This window comes from Chiloscyllium punctatum, chromosome 1, assembly GCF_047496795.1.
Source record: "Chiloscyllium punctatum isolate Juve2018m chromosome 1, sChiPun1.3, whole genome shotgun sequence".
NCBI classification, from domain to species: Eukaryota; Metazoa; Chordata; class Chondrichthyes; order Orectolobiformes; family Hemiscylliidae; genus Chiloscyllium; species Chiloscyllium punctatum.
The window spans coordinates 153,919,560-153,941,930 of NC_092739.1; the positions used below are offsets into that span (position 1 = coordinate 153,919,560).

The 22,371-nt window shown below is 40.1% G+C and overlaps 1 protein-coding gene across 1 annotated transcript in view; it reads right to left on the bottom strand.

The window, feature by feature from the left end:
• Positions 1 to 22,371, bottom strand: part of atrn (attractin) — a 394,002-nt gene that overhangs the window by 287,721 nt on the left and 83,910 nt on the right. The window contains exons 5-8 of the mRNA XM_072577202.1: positions 9,667 to 9,872; positions 5,676 to 5,838; positions 4,331 to 4,421; positions 3,144 to 3,387 (exon numbers count right to left, since the gene is read on the bottom strand). Coding sequence (XP_072433303.1) covers positions 3,144 to 3,387; positions 4,331 to 4,421; positions 5,676 to 5,838; positions 9,667 to 9,872 — 704 coding nt within the window. The remainder of the gene's footprint in view (positions 1 to 3,143; positions 3,388 to 4,330; positions 4,422 to 5,675; positions 5,839 to 9,666; positions 9,873 to 22,371) is intronic.

Here is a 22,371-nt window from a genome sequence, read left to right on the forward strand (position 1 = left end):
CATGTGGAGACTATTTCAGGAGCAGTTGTTGCAAGTGACGCAGAAACTTGTTCCTCTGAGACAGGTAAGAGGAGGTAAGATTAAGGAACCTTGGATGACGAGAACAGAGGAGTTTATCGTCAAAAGAAAGAAGGCAGCTTATGCAAGGTGGCGGAAGCAAGAATCCAGCAGAACTTTAGAGGATTACAAGCTAACTAGGAAGGAGCTCAGAAAGGAACTGAGGAGAGCCAGGAGGGGGCACAAAAAAGGCTTGGCAAGAGGGATTAGGGAGAACCCAAAGGCATTTTACTCATACGTGAGGAATAAGACAATGATCAGGGAGAAGGTAGGGCCGATCAGGGATAGCGTAGAGAACTTGTGTGTGGAGTCTGAACAGATATGGGAAGCCTTAAATGGGTTACTTGCTTTGGTTGTCATGAAGGAAAGGGACCTTGTTGTGAATGAGAACTTTGTGGAGCTGGGAAACAGACTTGAACAGATCAAGACTGATGAAGTTGATGTGCTGGAAAGTTTGGCAAACATTAAGATTGATAAGTCCCCAGGGCCAGACCAGATTTATCCTAGGCTGCTCCGGGAAGCGAGAAAGGAGGTTGCTGAGCCGCTGGCCAAGATATTTGTCTCCTCACTCTTCATGGGGGTCGTACCAGAGGACTGGAGGGAGGCGAATGTTGTTCCTCTTTTCAAGCAGGGTAATAGGGAAATCCCTGGCAATTACAGACCAGTCAGTCTTACATCTGTGGTCAGCAAGGATTTGGAAAGAATTCTGAAGGATAGGATTTATGACTAGTGGGAAAAGCATAGTGCCATTAAAGGCAGTCAGCATGACTTTGTGAGGGGAAGGTCATGCCTCACAAATCTCATTGAATTCTTTGAGGTGTCAAGACAAGTCGATGAAGGTCAAGTAGTGGATGTGGTGTATATGGACTTCAGCAAGGCATTTGATATGGTTCCCCATGGTAGGCTCATTCATAAAGTCAGGAGGTATGGGATACAGGGAGATTTGGCTATCTGGATTCAGATTTGGATGGCTGACAGAAGGCAGAGAGTGGTTGTAGATGGAAAGTCAATGGAGGTCAATGGTGAGTCATGTCCCACAGAGCTCTATTCTTGAGCCTCTGCTCTTTGTAGTTTTCATAAATGACTTGGACGAGAAGGGTAGGGATGGGTTAGTAAATTCGCAGATGACACAAAGGGTGGAAGTGTCATCAACAGTATCGACGGGTGTTGTAGGTTGTAGTGTGACATAGACAGGATGCAGAACTGGGCTGAGAAATGACAGATGGAGTTCAATCTGGATAATTGCGAAGTGATGCATTTTGGAAGGTCAAACTCGAATGCTGAATATAGGATTAAAGACAGAATTCTTGGCAGTGTGGATGAACAGAGGGATCTGGATGTGCAAGTACATCGATCCCTCAAAGTTGCCACCCAAGTGGATAGGGTTGCCAAGAAAGCACATGGTGTTTTGGCTTTCATTAACAGGGAGATCGAGTTTAAGAGCTGCGAGGTTTTCCTACAGCTCTGCAAGTCCCTGGTGAGACCACACTTGGAATATTGTGTCCAGCCCTGGTCACCCAATTGTAGGAAAGATACGAAGGCTTTGGAGAGGGTGCAAAGAAGGTTTACCAGGATGCTGCCTGGACTGGAGGGCTTGTCTTACAAAGAGAGGTTGACTAAGCTCGGTACTTTCTCTCTGGAGAGGAGGGAGGGAGGGAGGGAGGTGACCTGATCGAGATATACAAGGTAATGAGAGGCATGGATGGAGTCAATAGCCAGAGACTTTTCCCTAGGCCAGAATTGACTGGCACAAGGGGTCATAGTTTTAAGATATCAGGAGGAATGTAGAGAGGAGACATCAGAGGTGGGTTCTTTACGCAGAGAGTTGTGAATGCATGGAATGCGCTGCCAGTGGTGGTGGTGGAAGCTGAGTCATTGGGGATATTTAAGTGACTGCTGGACATGCACATGAACAACCATGAATTGAGGGATATGTAGGTTAGGTTATTGTATTTTAAATCAGGAATAATCCTCGGCATAACATCGTGGGCCAAAGGCCTGTTCTGTGTGTACTTGTCGATGTTCTAAAAATCACAGTTTCAGTTAATTACTTCAATTGACTTCTTATTTATCAATTGCCAAGGTTCCATGGCCATTTTGTTTATATATTGTTTGTGAAAACAGTGAAGGAAAAAGCTTGCCCAGTTTCTGAAGTACCCTAATGGATGCAGCCATCATGAAACTGGATTGTCCTCTTGGAAGGCCTCTGAAAAACCTTTCACAGGAAGCTGTGCCAGCCAAGACTCCAGGGACATCTGCACATAGCCAATTACCTGCATGTACTATAGCAAGACAGACTGACAGCTACTTGAACAGTCCACACCTGATCATTTCCTTCCTTCTAGAATTAATCATTATTGGTCAAGTGTTTTATCCCAAAGTGAATCACAGGAAGGAAGCGCTCATTTTCTTTCCTTTTTCACTAGGTCTTAGGAGGTTGAGAGACAACCTTATAACAGTATATAAAATAATGAGGGGTATAGATAGAGTTAATGGTAGTTATCTTTTCTCAAGGATGGGAGATTTCAAGACAAAGGGGCGCATTTTTAAAGTGACAGAGAGATACTTTAAAAAAGACACAAGGGGCAACCTTTTTTCAACAGTGTGGGAACGAACCTCCTGAGGAAGTGGTGGATGTGGGTAGAATTACAACACTGGACAAGTACATGAATAGAAAAGGCTTGGAGGGATATAGGCCAGGAGCAGGCAGGTGGAACTAGTTTAGTTTGGGATCATGTTCAGCATAGACTGGTAGCACCTAAGGGTCTATTTCCATGTTCTATGACTCTATGTATGCTCTGTGTTATTTGGAGGGATTAACATTCTGTTTTATATTGCAAACTGTGCGGATCAAACAATCTTTGCAACTTTGTTGAATAAATTTTCTTTTCTAACAAATCAAAAATTGTGTGTTCATTAAATAAACCAGGATGACAAATCATTTGATTCGAAATCTAACAGAAAAAGTATATCATAAGCCACTTTAGGAGCTGGATAAACAAACTAAACTTATTTTGTAACTTGCAGCAGAGTGGGACTCGAGAGAGAAACTGCATTGCTTCTATCTTGGTTGTAATAATACTCACCAAGATTGTATTCTTGTATTTTGCTGATGTATCCATAAAGCGGACAGTACCCAAAGATGACCAACATCACGACACGACCATCTTTCAACTGCACAATATGCGCCGAGTGGCCGACAACTGCATACTGTTGCTTAGCCTTTGGAGTCAGCTGCATCCATGATTGATTCTGAGTGTGAAACACCCAGAGCTGGTTTGTGACATTCCCTGTCGAATCGATTTTACCTCCATACATATAAATTTTATCCTAAAATGTTAAAAGAAAAACTAAATTAACATCAGCATTAATTACTCGGATGTGATTAAAGATAGAGCATCTGTATTAGACAAATTTAATAGGAATAGAATACTAAAGGTAAAATCAGTTTCAATTAACTGACATTGTAATTTTCAGATATAATCAAGTAACAGAAATATTTTGCACTTTATAATATCCATGCGGGATGCAAACTAAGAAATAGCCATAAACAACATGGGCGGCATGGTGGCTCTTGGTTAGCACTGCTGCCTCACAACGCCAGGGATCCGGGTTCAATTTCAGCTTGTGTGTTAAGTTTGCACATTATCCCCATGTCTGCATGCGTTTCCTCCAGGTGCTCCAGTATACTCCCACAATCCAAAGATGTGCAGGTTAAGTGAATTGGCCATGCTAAATTGTCCAGTGTTCAGGGATGTGTAGGTTGGTTGCATTAATCAGGGGTTAAACTTAGGGAAATGAGTCTGTGTGGGTATTCTTCAGAGGGTCGGTGTGCACTTGTTGGCCAAAGGCCTGTCTCCACACTGAAGGGATTCTACGATTCTGTGATAACAAAATGATGCGTCAAATAATGCTTACTCATATTGGTGAGCCTGATGGAATGTTTCAGGTGGACAAATCCAACATGTCTCTTTGCCAAGGAAGCACTTCAGCTCAACAAGATCACATAACATACCAAACTTCGGGATTCATGGTGGCACAGTATAGCTCATATATAAGCTTGCAATTGACATCTGGAATCAGTTTCTCAGAGGCACATGTTGGTGTTGGAAACTCAGGGCACACCAGAAATAGAGGAGGTACAGCAACACACAATACAACACCTGAAGTGTGGCCAGATGTAAACTGCACATTTAAAACAACCATCAAAATTTATGAACACTGTAAGCTTCTTATTCTGAATTGCCAATTCTGTCCAAAGTTCATCTATTACCTTGTATAAAGCCACAGAATGCCCATATCGCCCGACGACCCCATTTGCAGATTTATTCAATGGAAACCATTTCAGATCCCTCAGATCGTATCTGTGAGCAAGAAGCACAGAGAGAAAAAAAAAAATCACAGCCATTCCCATTACCACCTGGCCTGGATTTTCCAATAAAATCTGAAGCAACATTAAAGCAAATCTGAAACAGAGGAACAAGGGGAGCACTAAATTTTAAGTTACTGCTATCACTACTGCAAGCTAGCATCATCCTTCATCCAATCTCTCAAGCATAGGAACACAGAAATAGGAGTAATCCATTCAGTTCCTTTAGCTTGTTCAACCACTGAATGAGATCTTGGCTGACCTGTGATCTAATTCCATATACCTGCCTTTTACTCACACCCCTTAAATTTTTGTTAAGGGAAGGTATTATCTATCTCAGATTAAAAAGCATTTCTCCCCAAAACAACAGCATAGCCCTACTTTTTAAACTGTGCCCCCTCGTTCTAAAAAGCCCAAACAGTGGAAATAGCTTATCTAGCTAGCCTTTTCTTGTTGGTATGTTGAACACTTTGATAAATCACCCCTTAACTTAAATTCTTGAGAAACGGGTCTAATTTGTACAATCTCTCCTTATAACATAACCCATGAAGCCTAGGTATCATTCTTCTAAACATATTTGTACTCTCTCCAATGTCATTATGTTCTTCCTCAGACGTGGTACCCAGATCTAGTCTGTATAGACTATCATTTTAGATATTGATGAAATGCAAAATAAAAGGAGATTGTTCAACAAAGACATGATCAAAATTCCAAATTAGTTAACGCAAAGACACTTCAGCGCCAGCAGGGGGCATTTGCTAACAAAATTTCTATTAATTCAAAGTTGTGAACAATGAATAGCGATGGATTAAGCAAAAAAATCATGTAAAAATAATCTTGGTGAACTTGCAAAGTACAGTATTACTATTAAAAATATTCATAATCAAGTTTTGATTTTAATAAATAATACCATTTCAAGAATGACTGCTTACAGGCATTGTGTTTGCACAAATTGAAGAGCATTAACTGCCAATTGCACATCTGGCAGACCTGTCATGTTAGGATTCAGTATGATCATGATTAAAATGTGTAACAAAACACAAGCGCAAAGTAACGAATAAAAATTGCATGAAAAGCTTACCAAGTAGATTTTTCACAGTTGTTATGAGAATTCTGCAGTACTTGAACAGAACGTTGTCAGGGAGTAATTTCAGAATATAGAGACTACAGCATTGAGAATGACAACAAACCGAATAAAAGCAATTGCTCAAAAAGCTCTAAAAATAGGGCCAAGGTTTGGTTTACTTACGCTGCAACCATCTGGTACTCTGAGTAATTAAACACATAGCCTCCAATAACCCACATGATATCGTCACTGACAACAGCCTTGTGGGATGCCCGGGCGAGCATAGGTACCCCATATTCTTTCCAATCCCAAAAGGGCTGATTAGCTGGCAATGAGCAGTCGGGACCTGGAGAATATTTTATAAAACATTATGTTTGCAGAAAATATGACCATCCATTAAAGATAAAAACAAATTTCAAAGTCAAACGATCATCAAATCTTTGTGAACATGAACAAGGAAAGCTAACTTGTTAATATTTAATATCAAGAGAAACAAATCAAATTTTAGCAACACTCAATCTTCTCCAGCAATACAACATTGTAGAATATAGATGGTAGTGCAATAAATGTCACCACTAACCCCACACAAGCACTTAGTAATAGTCAGAGAACAAACCGCCAATTTATTATCAGCCACTCCCATATTAACATTTTTACTAGCCAACACTCACAACAACAAGCTGCGACCATAAAACAACAGGTTTATTGTAACAACCCATTTAGTTTGCCAATATTCTAAATGTGCATTCAAATGCTTACCAATATAATTAACTTTTTACTGTCTCTGAAATGGCCTCAGAACCTGCTCAGTTGCCTCAAAGCTGTTACAAAAAAACTGTATTAAATAAAAATACTAAATACATGGATCTCAGTATTCACCTTAGATTTGAAGCCATCCAGCCCTAATCAGCCTTCCTCATTACTGAGCCAAAATAAAGAACTGCCCCATACATTGGTCAAACAAAGCATGATGTAAATCATACTCAGAATCAAAACTTACAGCCAGTAGACCAGATTCCTCTATCATCCCTTTGTACATCTTGTTCTGGCAGGACAGATCCAACACAGCACAATGGTATGCCATCTGCAGGGAATGGCTGTGCGAATCATACAGCATGGAAACATCCCTTTTGGTCCAACTCGTCCATGCCGAAGTTTCCCAAACTAGCCTCATTTGCCTGCTTCTAGCCCATACCCCTCTAGATATTTCCTGATTATGTACCTATCCAAATGTCTTTTAAATGTTGTATTGTACCTTCATCTACCACTTTCTCTCGCCGTTCATTCCATACACGAATCACCCTGTGTGAAAAGGTTGTCCTCATGCCCCTAATAAATCTTTCTCCACTCACCTTAAAATTATGGTCTGTAGTTTTGAACTCCCTACCCTGGGAAAAAGGTCTTAGCTATTCACCTTATTGATGCCCCTCATGATTTTATAAACCTCTATAAAGGTCACGCCTCAACCTCCTAAGCTCCATTGAAAAAAGTCTCAACTATTCCAACCTCTCCTTATAACCATGATAGCTCAGTGGTTAGCATTGTTGCCTCACAGCACCAGGGATCCAGGTTCGATTCCAGCCTTGGGCAACTGTCTGTGTGGAGTTTGCACATTCTCCCCATATTAGCGTGGGTTTCCTCTGGGTGCATCGGTTTTTCCCACAATCCAAAGGTGTAGAGATTTGGTTAATTGGCCATGCTAAATTGCCCATAGTGTTCAGGTTAGGTGCATTAATCAGGGGTAAATGTAGAGTAAAAGGGTAAAGATATGGGTCTGGGCATCTTACTCTTGGCTAGTAAAAATGTTAATATGGGAGTGGCTGATAATAAATTGGCGGTTTGTTCTCTGACTATTACTAAGTGCTTGTGTGGGGCTAGTGGCGACATTTATTGCACTACTATCTATATTCTACAATGTTGATGTGGATTGTTGGGCCACATGGCCTGTTTCTACACTCTAGGGATTCTAAAATGCTGCGGTCCTGGTAATATTCTTGTAAATCTTTTCTGCACCCTCTCCAATTTAATAATATCCTTCTTATAGCAAAGCAACGAGAACTATACAAAATGCTCCAGAGGTGGTCTTACCATTGTCCTGTAGAACCTCAACATGACATCTTAACTCCGATACTCAATGGTCTGAGCAATGAAGACAAGTGTGACAAACGCCTTCTTTGCCACCCTGTCTACCTGTGATGCAACTTTCAAAGAAGTCCTGTTCTGTAGAATCAAAGTATCCCTACAGAGTGGAAGCAGGCTATTCGGCTCATTGAGTCCACGTCGACCCTCTGAAGACCATCCCACCCAGACCCACCCCCCTACCCAATCTCTGTAACCTTGAATTCTCATGATGAAGCTACTTGACCTGCAAATCACAGGACACTATCGACAATTTAGCATTGCCAATCCACCTGACCTGCACATCTGTGGGAGGAAATCGAAGCAATCGGAGGAAACCCACACAGACACGGGGGGAATGTCTGTGTGGAGTTTGCACAGTCACCCGACAGTGAAATCTAACTCAGGCCCCTCTGAGCCACATGCCACTCCTTTGTACTTTCACCAGGTTGAAATCTCAATTTTAGGTGCATCTGGCACTGCTCTTGCCATGCTCTCCTGCATCTCTATTGAACTAGATATGAACTGCTGGTTTGATGGTAATGGTGCAGTGGAGGATATACCAGGTCAAGTTGCACACTATGTTGGGTATGATTCGGCCCAGATCAACTAATAGATGCCCGGTATGGAGTTACTACATCTGTTCATAATCTAACACATTTAGCACGAGGCAGGAATGTTATTTGCCACTTGTCAGACCAAGCCTTGATATCATCCAGGTTGTTGCATTTGAACATTGACTGTTTCAGTATCCCAAGGAATCACAAATAGCAGTGGATACAGTGCAGTCACCAGCAAACATCCACACTGCTGACCATATAACTAACGAAGGTAGGAAGGAAGGAATTGCGCCACACAACACAATGGAGGTTCTCCTTAATGTGGAGAGAGGACTTCATCAGAGGGACTATATGAAAATAAAAACAAGAGGCTCAGGAGAAATTGAAGGAAGCATGGTGAAATGAAAGAGGATCTACCATTCAGCAGATGGTTGCTACATGCTCTCTCCAGACCCCTCAGGAATTTAAACAACTCTATCGCCACTTTCTTTTTTCCACAAAAAAACAATCATGGATTCATTCATGGCTTGAGCTGGATTTATGACAGACAAGAAATCAAGAGTGATGAGAAGCAGCCAAGGAAGCGGAGCGGAGACCACAACCATAACGACTATGTTCTTATTGAAGTGTGGACCAGGCTCGAAGTGACAAATGGCCAACTACTGCTCCCAAGTCCTATATTCCTATGATTTTATGATCAATGAGTGAATCACATCCCCATAAACATCTTCTGATCACATTCTTCCAAAATGTGGTTAATTCTATCCAATTATTTCAAATGCAAACAGCTAGAGGCATTTATTGGTTAGTTACTTGAATAAATAGAAAGCGAGACCAAGTAACAGTCGGGTTGTTAACGATGTATAGCTGCATGGTTCTTTTGTATCAATACATCAATTTAAAGTAAAGACTGGAACCTGTTTCTTTCTTTAACTGGCTATGTGCAGTACAACAGGAGTGCCCAGAATTGGGCACAATTTTTGAGCTAATGCTTAACCAGGGATGCTTCTTTACTCTAAACTTTTAATAGTTTCAAAGAGAAATATTCAATGGCTGATAAGCCAAAACTCAAAGCACAACTTCAAGGTTTATGGCTAACAAAAGTGAAGCAAGGATGAGTAATATTTATTGGTAATAACCAATTACAATTTGGAATCTACAAGCCGATAGAGTGAATACAAATTCAATCGTGTTCAAATAGTCTTCAAAAGGAATTGAATAAATACATAAAGAAAATAATTAGTGCAATCTGGAGATGCAGCAAGGGATTGGGACTAATTAGAATGCTCTTGTAAAGAGTAGGCACAAACTTTATCAGCCAAATGGCCCCCTTCTGAGCTGTATTAAATTAATGGTTCCGAATTGTTGCAGTTACTTAATGCTGAACCTCAGCACTTTCTACAGTACTGAGAAGAAAATGGAGGTGGGGCAGGAACTGGAAAACAAAAATCATATAAATTTGTTTCTCTCTTTGACAATTATTCATAAAGACTCACCTTGCCAGCTATCATTGCATACACACGCTTTGGTATCATTCAGATCACACTTTCCATGATGTGGATACCCACAATTGTCTCTGCAGTAAGGGACATTACAATCTTCTCCTTTCCAGTATTCACTGCACACACAGTACACAGTGCTGTTGTCAGCATCTGCCTGGCATTCTCCGTGGCCTGAGCAGTTGTTTGGGCAGGAATTGATACTGTTTAAAAGCAAAACAAAACTTATTTTTAAACTGAACAATTAACTTACAAAGATAAAAATCATTTTAGTAGTTAACTCCTACATTATTTTCACTGAAAAATCTTAAACAAATAAGTGTAATTTTTAGACTCGCTCCTCAAAGCACACAATAACAATTAACCTAAATGAGAACATGCAGCACCACATTTAGCAAAACCACCACACCACCACCCCCAAACGTGGCTTTCAGCCAAGTTATCAGACCAAAGATGAAAGTAATAGGAGTTCTGAAAGCCGGATGCACACGTTGAAGTAAAGTGGCTGGTACAGTATAGGGGGTAGAGAATTATGGAGATTTTTGCTTTCAAAGATCGCCCAAATCATGACAATCAAATTGCTTCAGCAAAAAAAAACTGAGGACCATCAACTGAACTTAACCAAGGCTGAGTCAAATAGATTTTGATAGACAATGAAGTCAAGGTTTTTTTTGAGGTGGGAGAGGATACAGACAAAGTGGAATGGAGACAACACAACTGGACTTCACCAGTTTCCTCATTTTCCCCTCCCCCCAATGACTCCAGTTCCAACCTTCCAGCTCAACGCTGTCCTCATGACCTGTCCCCACCTGCCAAACTTCCTTTTCACATATCTGCTGCACCCACTCTCTGACCTATCACCTTTACCCCCACCTCCATTCACCTATTGCACTCTCAGGTGCCATGATAGCTACAGGACATTTGAAGTGGGTGAACAGCTAGTGGTTATGGTTTGCATCAGTACCAACAATATAGGTTTCTAAAAATAAACAGTTATCCTGAAAGCGCCGCTCCGAAAGCTAGTGTGCTTCCAATTAAAACTGTTGAACTATAACCTGGTGTTGCGTGATTTTTAACTTTGTACACCCCAGTCCAACACCAGCATCTCCAAATTATATTTAAAGAAAAATTTAACAACTTTATTTCTTCAAGTGTAACAGAGAACAATGAACTAATAACTATTTACAACTCCTTTCTCTAACCTATCTTTACCTTCCCTTCGAGAATACTCATCCGATAAAACTCCCAATTAAAATTTACAAAACAACACATCTCATCTCAAAACCAGGCCACTTTCAGTTTTCTTTGAATTCCTATCTTCTTCTTCTTGGGAAGTCTGCTTCACAGGTTACTGATCGATAAAGGTACCTTTTAAGAGAGCTATTTTCTGGATAGTGCGCAGATATAGTTGGCTTGGCAGTTGATTGGAACTTGGTATTTTTCAGTGTATCATTTAAACTGATTGGCCAAATTTGAATCTGTTTTGTTGTTTCCAGGCAACTAGCTATAGCTGGAACACATGTTACATTGTGTCTTACTGAGAACACTTGGTTGCTGTCACTGCTTCAAGGTATAGTACATCCACATCTTCGTAACAAGTGGACTTACAGATGTGGCCACAAGGTGACCAGGAATGGGAAGTAAACATCCAGGGGTACTCAGTATTTAAGGATAGATTTTAAAAAAAGGAACAGGAGATGGGATAGTATGCTTGTAAAAGGGCACATTAATGCAATAGTGAAGAAGGGTATCAAGCTCTAGTGCAAGTGGGATTTGCATTAGTATTTCTTAGAAACACCAAGGGACAGAAAACAATAATTGGTACTGTAAATTGACTGCCAAACTGTAGTGGCAATGCAGGGGAAGACATTAAGCAAGAAATTAGAGACATAGCAATAAAAGTACTATTGTAATCATGGCCAATGTAAATCTGCATATAGACTGTGCAAATCAAAATCAGTAACCACACTAAAGGGGAGGAAACGAAGACTGAGTACGAGGTAGGTTTTGGATCAATACATTAAGGGACCAACTACAGATACCTCCTATACTAATATTTTGTAATGAGAACATAATAACTTCATCCAGCTTTGTGCAGAGTTACAACTATATTCACTGGATTTTAGAAGAATGAAAGAGAATTGCAGAGAAACCTATGAAATTCTAACAGGAGAAGACAATGTAAATGCAGGAAGGATGGTTCCAAACCAGTAGTCACAGTGCAAGTATTCAGGACTGAAATGTAGGGAAATATAGCAAATTTTGAGAAGATTTGTAGGTCAGGTTGAGGTTCTGGACCTAACGTTGCTTGCTGAGCTGGGAGGTTTGTTTTCAGAAGAGAAATTTCTTAGAGTGGTGAACCTGTGGAATTCTCTGCTCCAGAAAGCAGTCAAGATCAACACATTAAATGGTTTCAATAAGAAAACAGATATATTTCTTAGGGTCAAAGAGATCAAAATATGTGAGGTGAAAGCAGTAACAGGGTACCGGGTTGGGTGGTAAACTATAATCATACTGGAGGATGGAACAGACTCAAAAGGGCAAAATGGCATGCTCCTGCTGCTATGTTTTTATATACACAATTTTGGGAGATTCTCCACTTTAGTAAGAAAAACAGAGCATTTCTTAAATTGCATGACATTATAAGAAACGTTATACTTACTTCCCTTATCTAAATAATGAAAATGCAAATGCACAAAAGGACCAAGGCATACTTGTCAATATGTCACTGAAGGCCAACATGCAGTTGCAGCAGGTTATTAAGGTGGCTAATGGAATTTTGGTCTTTAATGCAAGAGTATAGTACCGAGGTGAAGCCTTGCTTCAATTGTACAAGTGTAGTTAAACTGTACCTGGAATACTACACATAATTTTGGTCTTATTACCTCAGGAAAGACATGCAATATATGGGTGACAAAGATTCACCAGACTTGTTCTCAAGATTGTGGGAATGATCCAAAGAGAGAGAGAGCCAGTTCAGAGAATGAGAGATGTTCTCTGTGAGGCTCACAAAATATTTAAAGGAATAGAAGGGAAGGTGCAAGATGTTTCCCTGGTTGGGGAGTCTAAAACCAGGTATACAACTTAAAAATAAGGGGGATGCCACTTCAAAAAAATTACTTTACTCATAGGGTTGGAAACCTTTGGAATACTCTACCACAGAGAGTCTTTGAGTGTGTTTTAAGGTAGAGATGGTTAGATTTCCAATTATTAGCAGCATACAGGGTTATGGGAATGGGATGAGTAAAAGGCACTGAATTGTTCAATTGACCATGATTATATTGAATAACGAGGCAGCATGACAGGCTGAATGGCCTACTCTTGTTCGTCAGTTCCAATGTGCCCTTCAGCACAGATCACAGAGAATGATTCTTCTCTAACAACACAAAACTACTGAATGTGCCTGTTCCAGTGTCTAATAAACAATCCAAATGCCCAGTCAAAAGGAGGAAGCTCTCTACATATCCTGGGCTATATTAAATCAACCATCCCCAGTAAAATGTTTAATATCAGTAATGACACTACTGCACAAAAACTGGCTGTTGCAATGACCTAACTGATGCCACTTAAAAAATAAATAATGTTATGCATTTAGATACATGCTCTGTGCTTCATATTTATATTGTAGCATTATGATAATATCTTAATTTGCATCTTTTAGCTGCAAGGTAGACTGGTCAGAGCTGCATTAGCTTTACAGACAGGAAAACAGTATAATGAGTTATGCATTAAATATTACAAATAAGTTACATATTAATTGCCAATGGCTAAAATTAATTGGACTTGCGTGACAATTATAATCAACACCTTAGTTACCGCACACAAAGGAACATTTTGAAGTTCACAATAGCACCTAATAAAAACAAATACTTAACTACAATCTGTAATAATATTTAGTATTTGCATGTCCTGATTACTCAGATTCCTTGGTTGGTCAACTTGAAAATTTTGTTAGATCCTGGTGCACTTAGAGTAAAGAGAACAACATGCATGTGCAGAGTGGTGCTAGCAACATAAACAGTGGTATAAAGGTGTGAAATGAAATACCTAAGTGTTCCATTACACGGCTAGAAATTTAATTGCTACCAGCAAGAGTGCCGTTATAAACCAATTTAATATATCGGAATCAGTGCAAGCTTGTTTATATAGTCCATACTACGTTTGGATTTTACACCATTTTAAATAATTCACTCATTACTGTTATGCATCAATGAAATAACCACCCATCTTTCACCCAATCTCTCCCGACTGAACACGGGTTTGAAAGTTTTTAAAATTCATTGGCAGGATGTGGGCACGGCTAGGCTCGCCAAGCCAGCCCCATCTCCAATCACCCAGAGTAAAGAGTCACGCACATTGCTGTGGGTGTGCAGTCACCAAGTGTGTAGCAGCTTCCTTCCCCTAAGGACATTAGTGAATGTGTTTTTCTGAAAATCAACTACTTTTCTTAGTTGTTAGCACATAAGAACTAGGAGCAGGAGTAAGCAGTCATCATTAGATTTTCATTGAATTCAAAGGCAGGATTTAAACGCAGGGCCCAGAACATTTGTGGGTCTCTGGATTAGTCCAGTCATAGCATCAGAAAGTCATCACCACCCCTTGTTGTAATACCAGTAACAAATGTGCATATAGAATTTTACACTTGGCAAGATGAGACGGTCTTGGAATTAATGGAGTAATGGCACCAGGAGGAGGGAATGTTGACCCGAGATGTGAGGCACTTGCAAGATTGCAACCCGGGCTGTTGTCTACAACATTGCAATTATGAAATCTGCTCTATAAATGCAAATCTATTAAAAGGAATACAGTTTGCGCTGGTAAACTAGTTAATGAAAAATAAAGATCTGTTCAACTGTTCACATATTATCAATTTTGGCTAACATTTGAACTAATTTGCATTCTTCCCTCTGCATAAAAAAATTATGAATCCATCAAATATTCCTGCTTCGTATACTTCTCATTTCATGTCCATTGCACTTGTGACAATCTGAGATATTGTCAGATTTTTCTGATATCCTGAATCACCTAAAACATCAAAATTTTAATGCAAGACTGAAAACACACTCATAATAGAAACTAAATTAAATACAAACCCTTGACACTTTTATATCATTGTGGACACATGTAGAAAGAAAACAGGTTTATTATGGGATAAATTAATCTGCAGAAATATGCATTTAGCTTTGAACAAACCAAATGCAGACTAATCCACATTAGCGAGTTATAAAAAGATTTGTAGCTCAGGTTGAGGTTCTGGATGTAGTAATCCACATTTATTTACATTCACTTCTCCAGTTTGAGCAAGCCACAAGTAGGTATTTCACATGGATTAATAAGTCACAAATAAAATTCAATAAGCAAATGTTTAAAAAATGCTTTATTTAAAAAAAAATCCAGTTACTTATTTTCTAACCAAAGGTAGAAAAGTTTAACGTGCATATTAATTCCAGTTCAAAAAATAAATTTCATGACATTGAAACAAAGCAAATATACACGTGCAGAACAATAAAAATTCAGTTTTCTATACTGAATACTTTCACCACTGGATAGAGTGGACATTGGGAAGATGTTTCCATTAGGAGATACTAGGATCCGAGGGCACAGCCTTACAGGAAAGGGAAGACCCTTTAGAATGGAGATGAGGAGAAACTTAATCAGCCAGAGTGGTGAATATATGGAATTCATTGCCATAGAAGGGTGTGGAGGTCATTCAATAGATGGGTTCTTGATTGTTAAGGGGATCAAAGATTATGGGAAGAAGGTGGGAGAATGGGGTTGAGAAACTTATCAGACATGATCAAGTGGGTGAATGGCCTACTTTCTGTTCATATGTCTTATGGTCTTATCACGTTAATTTTCATTGACAAACTATTTGAAGCTCACATTTACAGCCTCCACTTCTAATTCCATGTCAACATTCAATATTCACTAGCTCAATAAGCTAAAAAGATCACAAGGTTGAGATAGTGGTGAAGGGGTTTCAGAAAAGATTGCCAAGTACTAACTTTCATAAATTGTCAGAAAATGCTCAAAATTGTCAGAAATCAGGGTGCACCGGTACAATCCTTTATCCGAAACCCTCGCAGGCCATCTGGTTTTCGGATTTTGGAATAAACAACAGCTTCACAGTGAAATAAAAAAAATTACTGAACAGCAGATGCACCTGTGAGTACAGTCATAGAGATGTACGGTATGGAAACATACCCTTCGGTCCAACTTGTCTATGCCGACCAGATATCCCAACCCAATCTAGCCCCACCTGCCAGAACTAGTTCTGGACTCCTCCACCCCAGGAAAAAGAGTACTAGGAGCGCTGAGATAGAATTGACGCCTGCCAGTGCTGGGTCACACTGCCATGTCACATCTGAGTGGGTTAAGTGGGTGTGGAGTTGTATTAACTGTTTGCACGCCAAACAACCTTGTTATGGGAGAGGAAAAAATCTTCACGAGGAAAACTTCAGATTTCAGAATTTCGGATAAAGGATTGTCGACCTGTATTTGGTAAAGGTTAAAAACAATATTTTAATCAAATTTAGAGAAAGGGCAAATTACTTTTAAGGGCAAAAAAACACAATGACAAAAAAAAGAGACAAAGACCCTGTGACGATGCTGTCACTTTAAAAGGTTATTTTGTTCTGGGTTTTTTTTAAAAGAGAGCTTGTAAAGGCAGAGATATCGAACTGGCTACTGAAGATGGCTTAAGCAAACAGTTTAGGAGGCCTTAGGAATTTTCTAAATAGTCTGAATGGATGTGACCATTCAGACCTCTCTCTGACCAGCACTTCGGCGTTTTGTTGTTCTTTCCAGCAGTCAGAAGCTGTTTGGGGTCTCAGAAGAGTTAGAAGCCTCAGTGAATGATTCCTAGCTGCTTCATTCTCTGAAATTCCACTTTATGTCCCCCCCGCCAATCCGGATTGGAGGACTGCATAGGAGTCTGAATTTGCCTTTTTGCGAAGGGGTGTGTTTATGGGATGTTATTATATTGGAATAGTTAATTCGTAATATATATGCTATTATTTGGTTAACTTTTCAAATAGTTAAGTTATTCTAAATTCCCTTTCTTTTCTTTGTATTTTAACTTGTGTTTAAATAAATTGAGTTCACATCAAGTAGTTGCATTATATTCGGAACACTCACTTCACATCTACCTTTAAAATAAGCAAAAGATAGGGTCTGGCCTACCTTCTTAAAAGATTTTGAGGGGTTCTGGTCTGGTCCAGAACACCCAAGAAAAAAAAACAATAACGGAAGAAATAAAACAAATCGGTCAACATGAAGAATAAACAAATAGTAGAATTAACAACAGCCAGAGAAGGGAATTTAATGGGATAGAAGTTATGATCCCGAGCTGATGAAAAAATGTTGGGCACAAAAGTTTGCAATGTGCGCACTAAAAGTGAGGTCTTGTTCCTCAAGTTTATACTTGACCTTATTGCAACAGAGAGTGAGCACTAAGAAGGTACAAGTAGGGCAGAGACTTAAAATGATAGACCAAAGTCCAAGTCATATACATAAACCTAACTGAAATATTCTGCAAAGTGGTCTCCAAAATACAGAGGAGAAAGTGAGGACTGCAGATGCTGAAGATCAGAGCTGAAAACGTGTTGCTGGAAAAGTGCAGCAAGTCAGGCAGCATCGATGCCAAAACACAAATGCCTGCATCATGAGCAGCAAGTATATTATGCTAAATTAAAAGTACAAATAAATCAGAAGTTCATCTGGAAGGTCTACGTGAGACCAACACTTCTGTATCATAACTTCTGTACCTTTGTTTTTACAAAAGGAGTAAACTAGAGTAAACTGACATTAAAAGGTTCTATAGGTATGTGGAGAGAAAAAGATTATTGAAGACAAATTTAGGTCATTACATCCATAAACATAATTCATAATGGGGCACAAAAATGGCTGACAAACTAAGTACATAATTTAAGGAGGACACAAATAACATCAAAGTTTGTGAGAAGATTTGTAGCTCGGGTGCTCGTTGTTGTGGTTCTGTTCGCCGAGCTGGGAATTTGTCTTGCAAACGTTTCGTCCCCTGTCTAGGTAACATCCTCAGTGCTTGGGAGCCTCCTGTGAAGCGCTTCTGTGCTGTTTCCTCCGGCATTTATAGTGGCCTGTCTCTGCCGCTTCCGGTTGTCCGTTCCAGCTGTCCGCTGTAGTGGCCGGTATATTGGGTCCAGGTCGTTGACGACAAGCAACATGAATTCGACTGGGACAACACTACTATTATAGGGCAAGCCAAACAGAGAACAGCCAGGGAATTCCTAGAGGCATGGCACTCATCCACAGACTCTATCAACAAACACATCGACCTGGACCCAATATACCGGCTACTACAGCGGACAGCTGGAACGGACAACCGGAAGCGGCAGAGACAGGCCACTATAAATACCGGAGGAAACAGCACAGAAGCGCTTCACAGGAGGCTCCCAGGCACGGAGGATGTCACCTAGACAGGGGACGAAACGTTTGCAAGACAAATTCCCAGCTCGGCGAACAGAACCACAACAACACAAATAACATCAGAAATGTTTGGGAACACTGTTGTGAGAGGGAGATATTGAATGAAATCAGTGTTGGTAGGGAAATGGTGCTGGAGGAATTCACGGGCTTGAAGGTCAATACATCTCCAGAACACGATAATCAACATCCCAGAGTACTTAAGGGAGCATCCCTTAAAATAGTGATGCATTGCTGATCTTCTTCCGAGATTCTACACATTTTAGAACAGTTCATACAAATTGGAGGGTACCCAATGTAATCTCTCTATTTAAAAATGAAAGCAGAGAGAAACATAGGGAAATATAGACCAGTCAGCCTGATGTCACTAATGGGGAAAATGCTAGAGCTCATTAAAAAAAGGAATTCATAGTTGAGCATTTTAAAAACAATGGAAGGATTAGTCAGTCAGAAGGCATTTACAGAATGGCATTCACACTGGGACTCTGAGGATTAGCTGATGAATGGGAGCCAGTGGATGTGGTTTATTTGCATTTCAGATGCTTGCTATGAAGTTTCACATCAGAGATTAGTATGCAAAATTAAAGCATATGGAATTAGGTGTAGTGCATGGAACTGGATAGAAAACCAGCTGGCAGATAGGAAACAAATAGGAATAAATGGTTCTTTTTCCAAATGGCAGACAGTGACTAGTAGACTACCGTAGCATTCAGTGCTCGGACCCCAACTACTCACAACATATGCAAATGATTATCATGAGGGAATTAAATGTAACATCTCCAAAGGTATCACAAAGGTGGATGGAGGGGTGAGCTGTAAGGAGGATGCAGAAATGCTTCAGTGTGATTTTACAAACTGACTTGAGTGGGGAAAATGCTTGACATTTATGGCCCGCCCCTAACGGCCCTTGAAAAGGTATCAGCTGTCAGCTTGAACCACTATCATCTTTATGGTACAGATAAACCTAGTGCTATCAGGTGTATTCTCACCAATGTTCAATGTAACAAACACAACATTTTTACTTCTATGTTCCATTCTTCTCTTAAAGAATAGCATCCCAATAGTTTTAATTACCAAAAGTACTTGCAAACTAACAGTTTGACATTCATGCACAGGAACACTCCACCTTCAAATTCTGTAATCCTCCATTTAACTCACGCTTTGCTTCTTCAATCTCCTGCCAAAGTAAACTTCATATTTTTCCACATTATACTGTCCCCCAGATTTATGCACAACCTATCTGTACCAACCAGCAACCTCCTGATACCCTCTTCACAAAATTTTCTTAATGATCTTTGAGTCATCTGCAAATTTTGTTCCCGTGCTTCCACTCCCCTCATCTAAGTCATGTATGTCAATTCAAAATAGCTGACCCTGTCACTTATCTTTGCACAGTTATATGTTTTTTTCTCAAGTTTTAAGCTTTCCCCAACCATGGTCTTTCTCTTCAAGGTTTTTAATAGGAGGAAGATATTTACGTTGAGTATTCTGAAATACCACCATTAAATGTCTGCCACTGCTTCTCAATTTATATGTTCCCCTAGCCTAGCACCTCAGCTGACAGCTCACAAAATTCCCCTTATTTTAGTTGAAAATACTAGACTTATGCCCACTCTTTTTCCTTTCAAAATGGAAGTAAAATGTAATCATGGTTGAAAGTGCTTGCTGGAAAAGCACAGCAGGTCAGGCAGCATCCAAGGAGCAGAAAAATCGACGTTTCAGGGCGGAGCCCTTGATCAGGGATCATATTTAAATGTAATCATATTTAGTGATTGCAACCTATGCATGCCTCAGCTCGGAGGTCATTATTCAATCTTGTCACGTCACACAATACTAAGTCAAATATAATTTGCTCTCTGGTTGATTCCAGAATACATTGCCCTAAGAATCTAAAAATTATTCTATGATCTCTTCAACTGTCAACTCTTCAACCATAGACTGTCTTGACTCTACTCCTTGATTCACTGTATCTACCCAAGGTTGATTCCACACTTCTACGGTTTATTTTAATGCTGTCTCTACTTTCCTAGTCTACTCAAACACTGGATCAGAACTGTTTAAGTATAGACTGTCCCAAAAGTACAAGCTTCCAGTTTTCCCAGTTCAGATGCCAGTGTCCCATAGAACAGAACACATTTGTCCTACACCAGCTTTCAGCCATGCATTAATTTCGCTAACCTAACAAGGCTCTTTAGCCAGAGACTTATTGAGTTGCTACAATGCACCCTACAGCCAGTGCACACTAATGACACTATGCTTAGTTGTTGGTGGGAGCAAATGTTGAAGATGCTGCAACTATACAAAACTCTGGTGCAGCCACACTTGGAATATTGTGTACAGTTCTGGTCGCCATATTTTGGGAAGGATGTGGAAGTATTGGAAAAGGTGAAGAGGAGATTTACCAGGATGTTGTCTGGTCTGGAGGGAAGGTCTTAGGAGGAAAGACTGAGAGACTTGGGTCTGTTCTCATTGGAAAGAAAAAGGCTAAGGAGGGATTTGATAGAGACATACAAGATGATCAGAGGATTAAAGAGGGTAAACAGTGGAAGACGTTTTCCTCTGATGATGACGTCAGCTTGTACGAGAGGGCATAACTACAAACTGAGGGGTGATAGATTTAAGACAGGTGTCAGACGCAGGTTCTTTACACAAAGAGAGGTAAGGGCGTGGAATGCCTTACCTGCTAATGTCGTCAACTTAGCCACATGAGGGAGATTTAAACAATTCTTAGAGAAGCACATGGATGATTTTGGGATAGTGTAGGGGGACAAGCTGAGAATAGTTCACAGGCCAAAGGGCCTGTTCTGCGTCGTATTGTTCTATGTTCTATATTCTATGATGGGTGAAGTATTGATCAAGCTGCTTTAGCCTGTGTTGTATGAAGTTTCAAAACATATAGGGATTGCCCTCATCCATGCAAACAGTATTTGATGTCAGTCTTGACTTATACCTTCTGCACAGTTGACAGGTTTTTAACAAGTCAGGAGGTGAGTTACTCACCACAAAATTCCAAGCTTCTGATCTACTGTCATCATTGCTGCATTGATATGGCTGGTCTAGTTAGTTTCCTGGTCAATGGTGCTCAAAAAAACACTGAATGTGATGAATTCAGCAGTGGTAATCCCATGAAAATGACAAGAGTAGATGATCAGATACTCTCTTCTTGTAAAGAGTCATTACCTGGCACATACGTGGTATGAATGTTACTTGCCTGTTACAAATCTGAGTTTTGCCCAGGTCCTGCTGCATGCAGGCATGAACTGCTCCACTATCTGAACTGTGAACAAAACCCTGCCCAGTACCAGCAAACATCCCCACCTTTGAACTTAGGATAGAGGGTAGTGCATCAATGAAGCAGCTGAAAATGGTTAGACTATTGTCATGAACTTCTGCATCTTCACTCCTCAAGTGGAGACAATTGGCTTCCCACAATCACAATCAATTTCCTTTCTTCTATGATGGTTACCCATGGAGAACTTTTCTTCTATGTCCATTGACTTAAATTTTGTTCAGACTCCATGATGCCACACTTGGTCAAATGCTGCCTTGGTGGCGAGGGTAGTCATTGTCACTTCATCACTGGAAGTCAGTTCTTTTCTCCTCATTTTGTTTAATGATTGAAATGAGAACTGCAGCTGAACAGTCCTCGTGAAATCCAAAAGTGAATTTTCTGAGCAAATCATCAGTCAGGCAATGAAGCACCAATGACAACACATCTGCGAACTCTTTGAAAATTCAAAGTAAAGTGTTGATAATTAACCCAACTGAATTTGACCTGCATTTTTTGAAATGGACGTGCCCAGGTAATTTTCCACAATGTTAAGTAGAGGTCAAACTTGTAGTTCTATATTCTCCCCATCACAGACATGAGACTCTATAATTAGTCAGGGGTAAATAGAGGGTAGGGGAATGGGTCTGGGTGGGACTTTTCAGAGTGTCGGTGTGGACTTGATAAGCCGAAGGGCCTGTTTCCATACTGTGGGGAATCTAACCGAATCATACCTATTTTGCCTCCATGGTACAACTTTCAGTCTTGCGGAAATTACGCAGCTTTGTCCAGCTCAGGTTCTATCTTCCACACCAAAATCTCTGCTGCCCATATTATAACACATAATCAGGGCTTTTGCCTTGGGTCTTAAAAGGCCAGAAGGATATGACTATCTCAGAGCCTGTCAAGTTGCACTTTACAAAATGTATTTTAACACTATATGTTGCATTTTAACATATTCACTTTTTGTA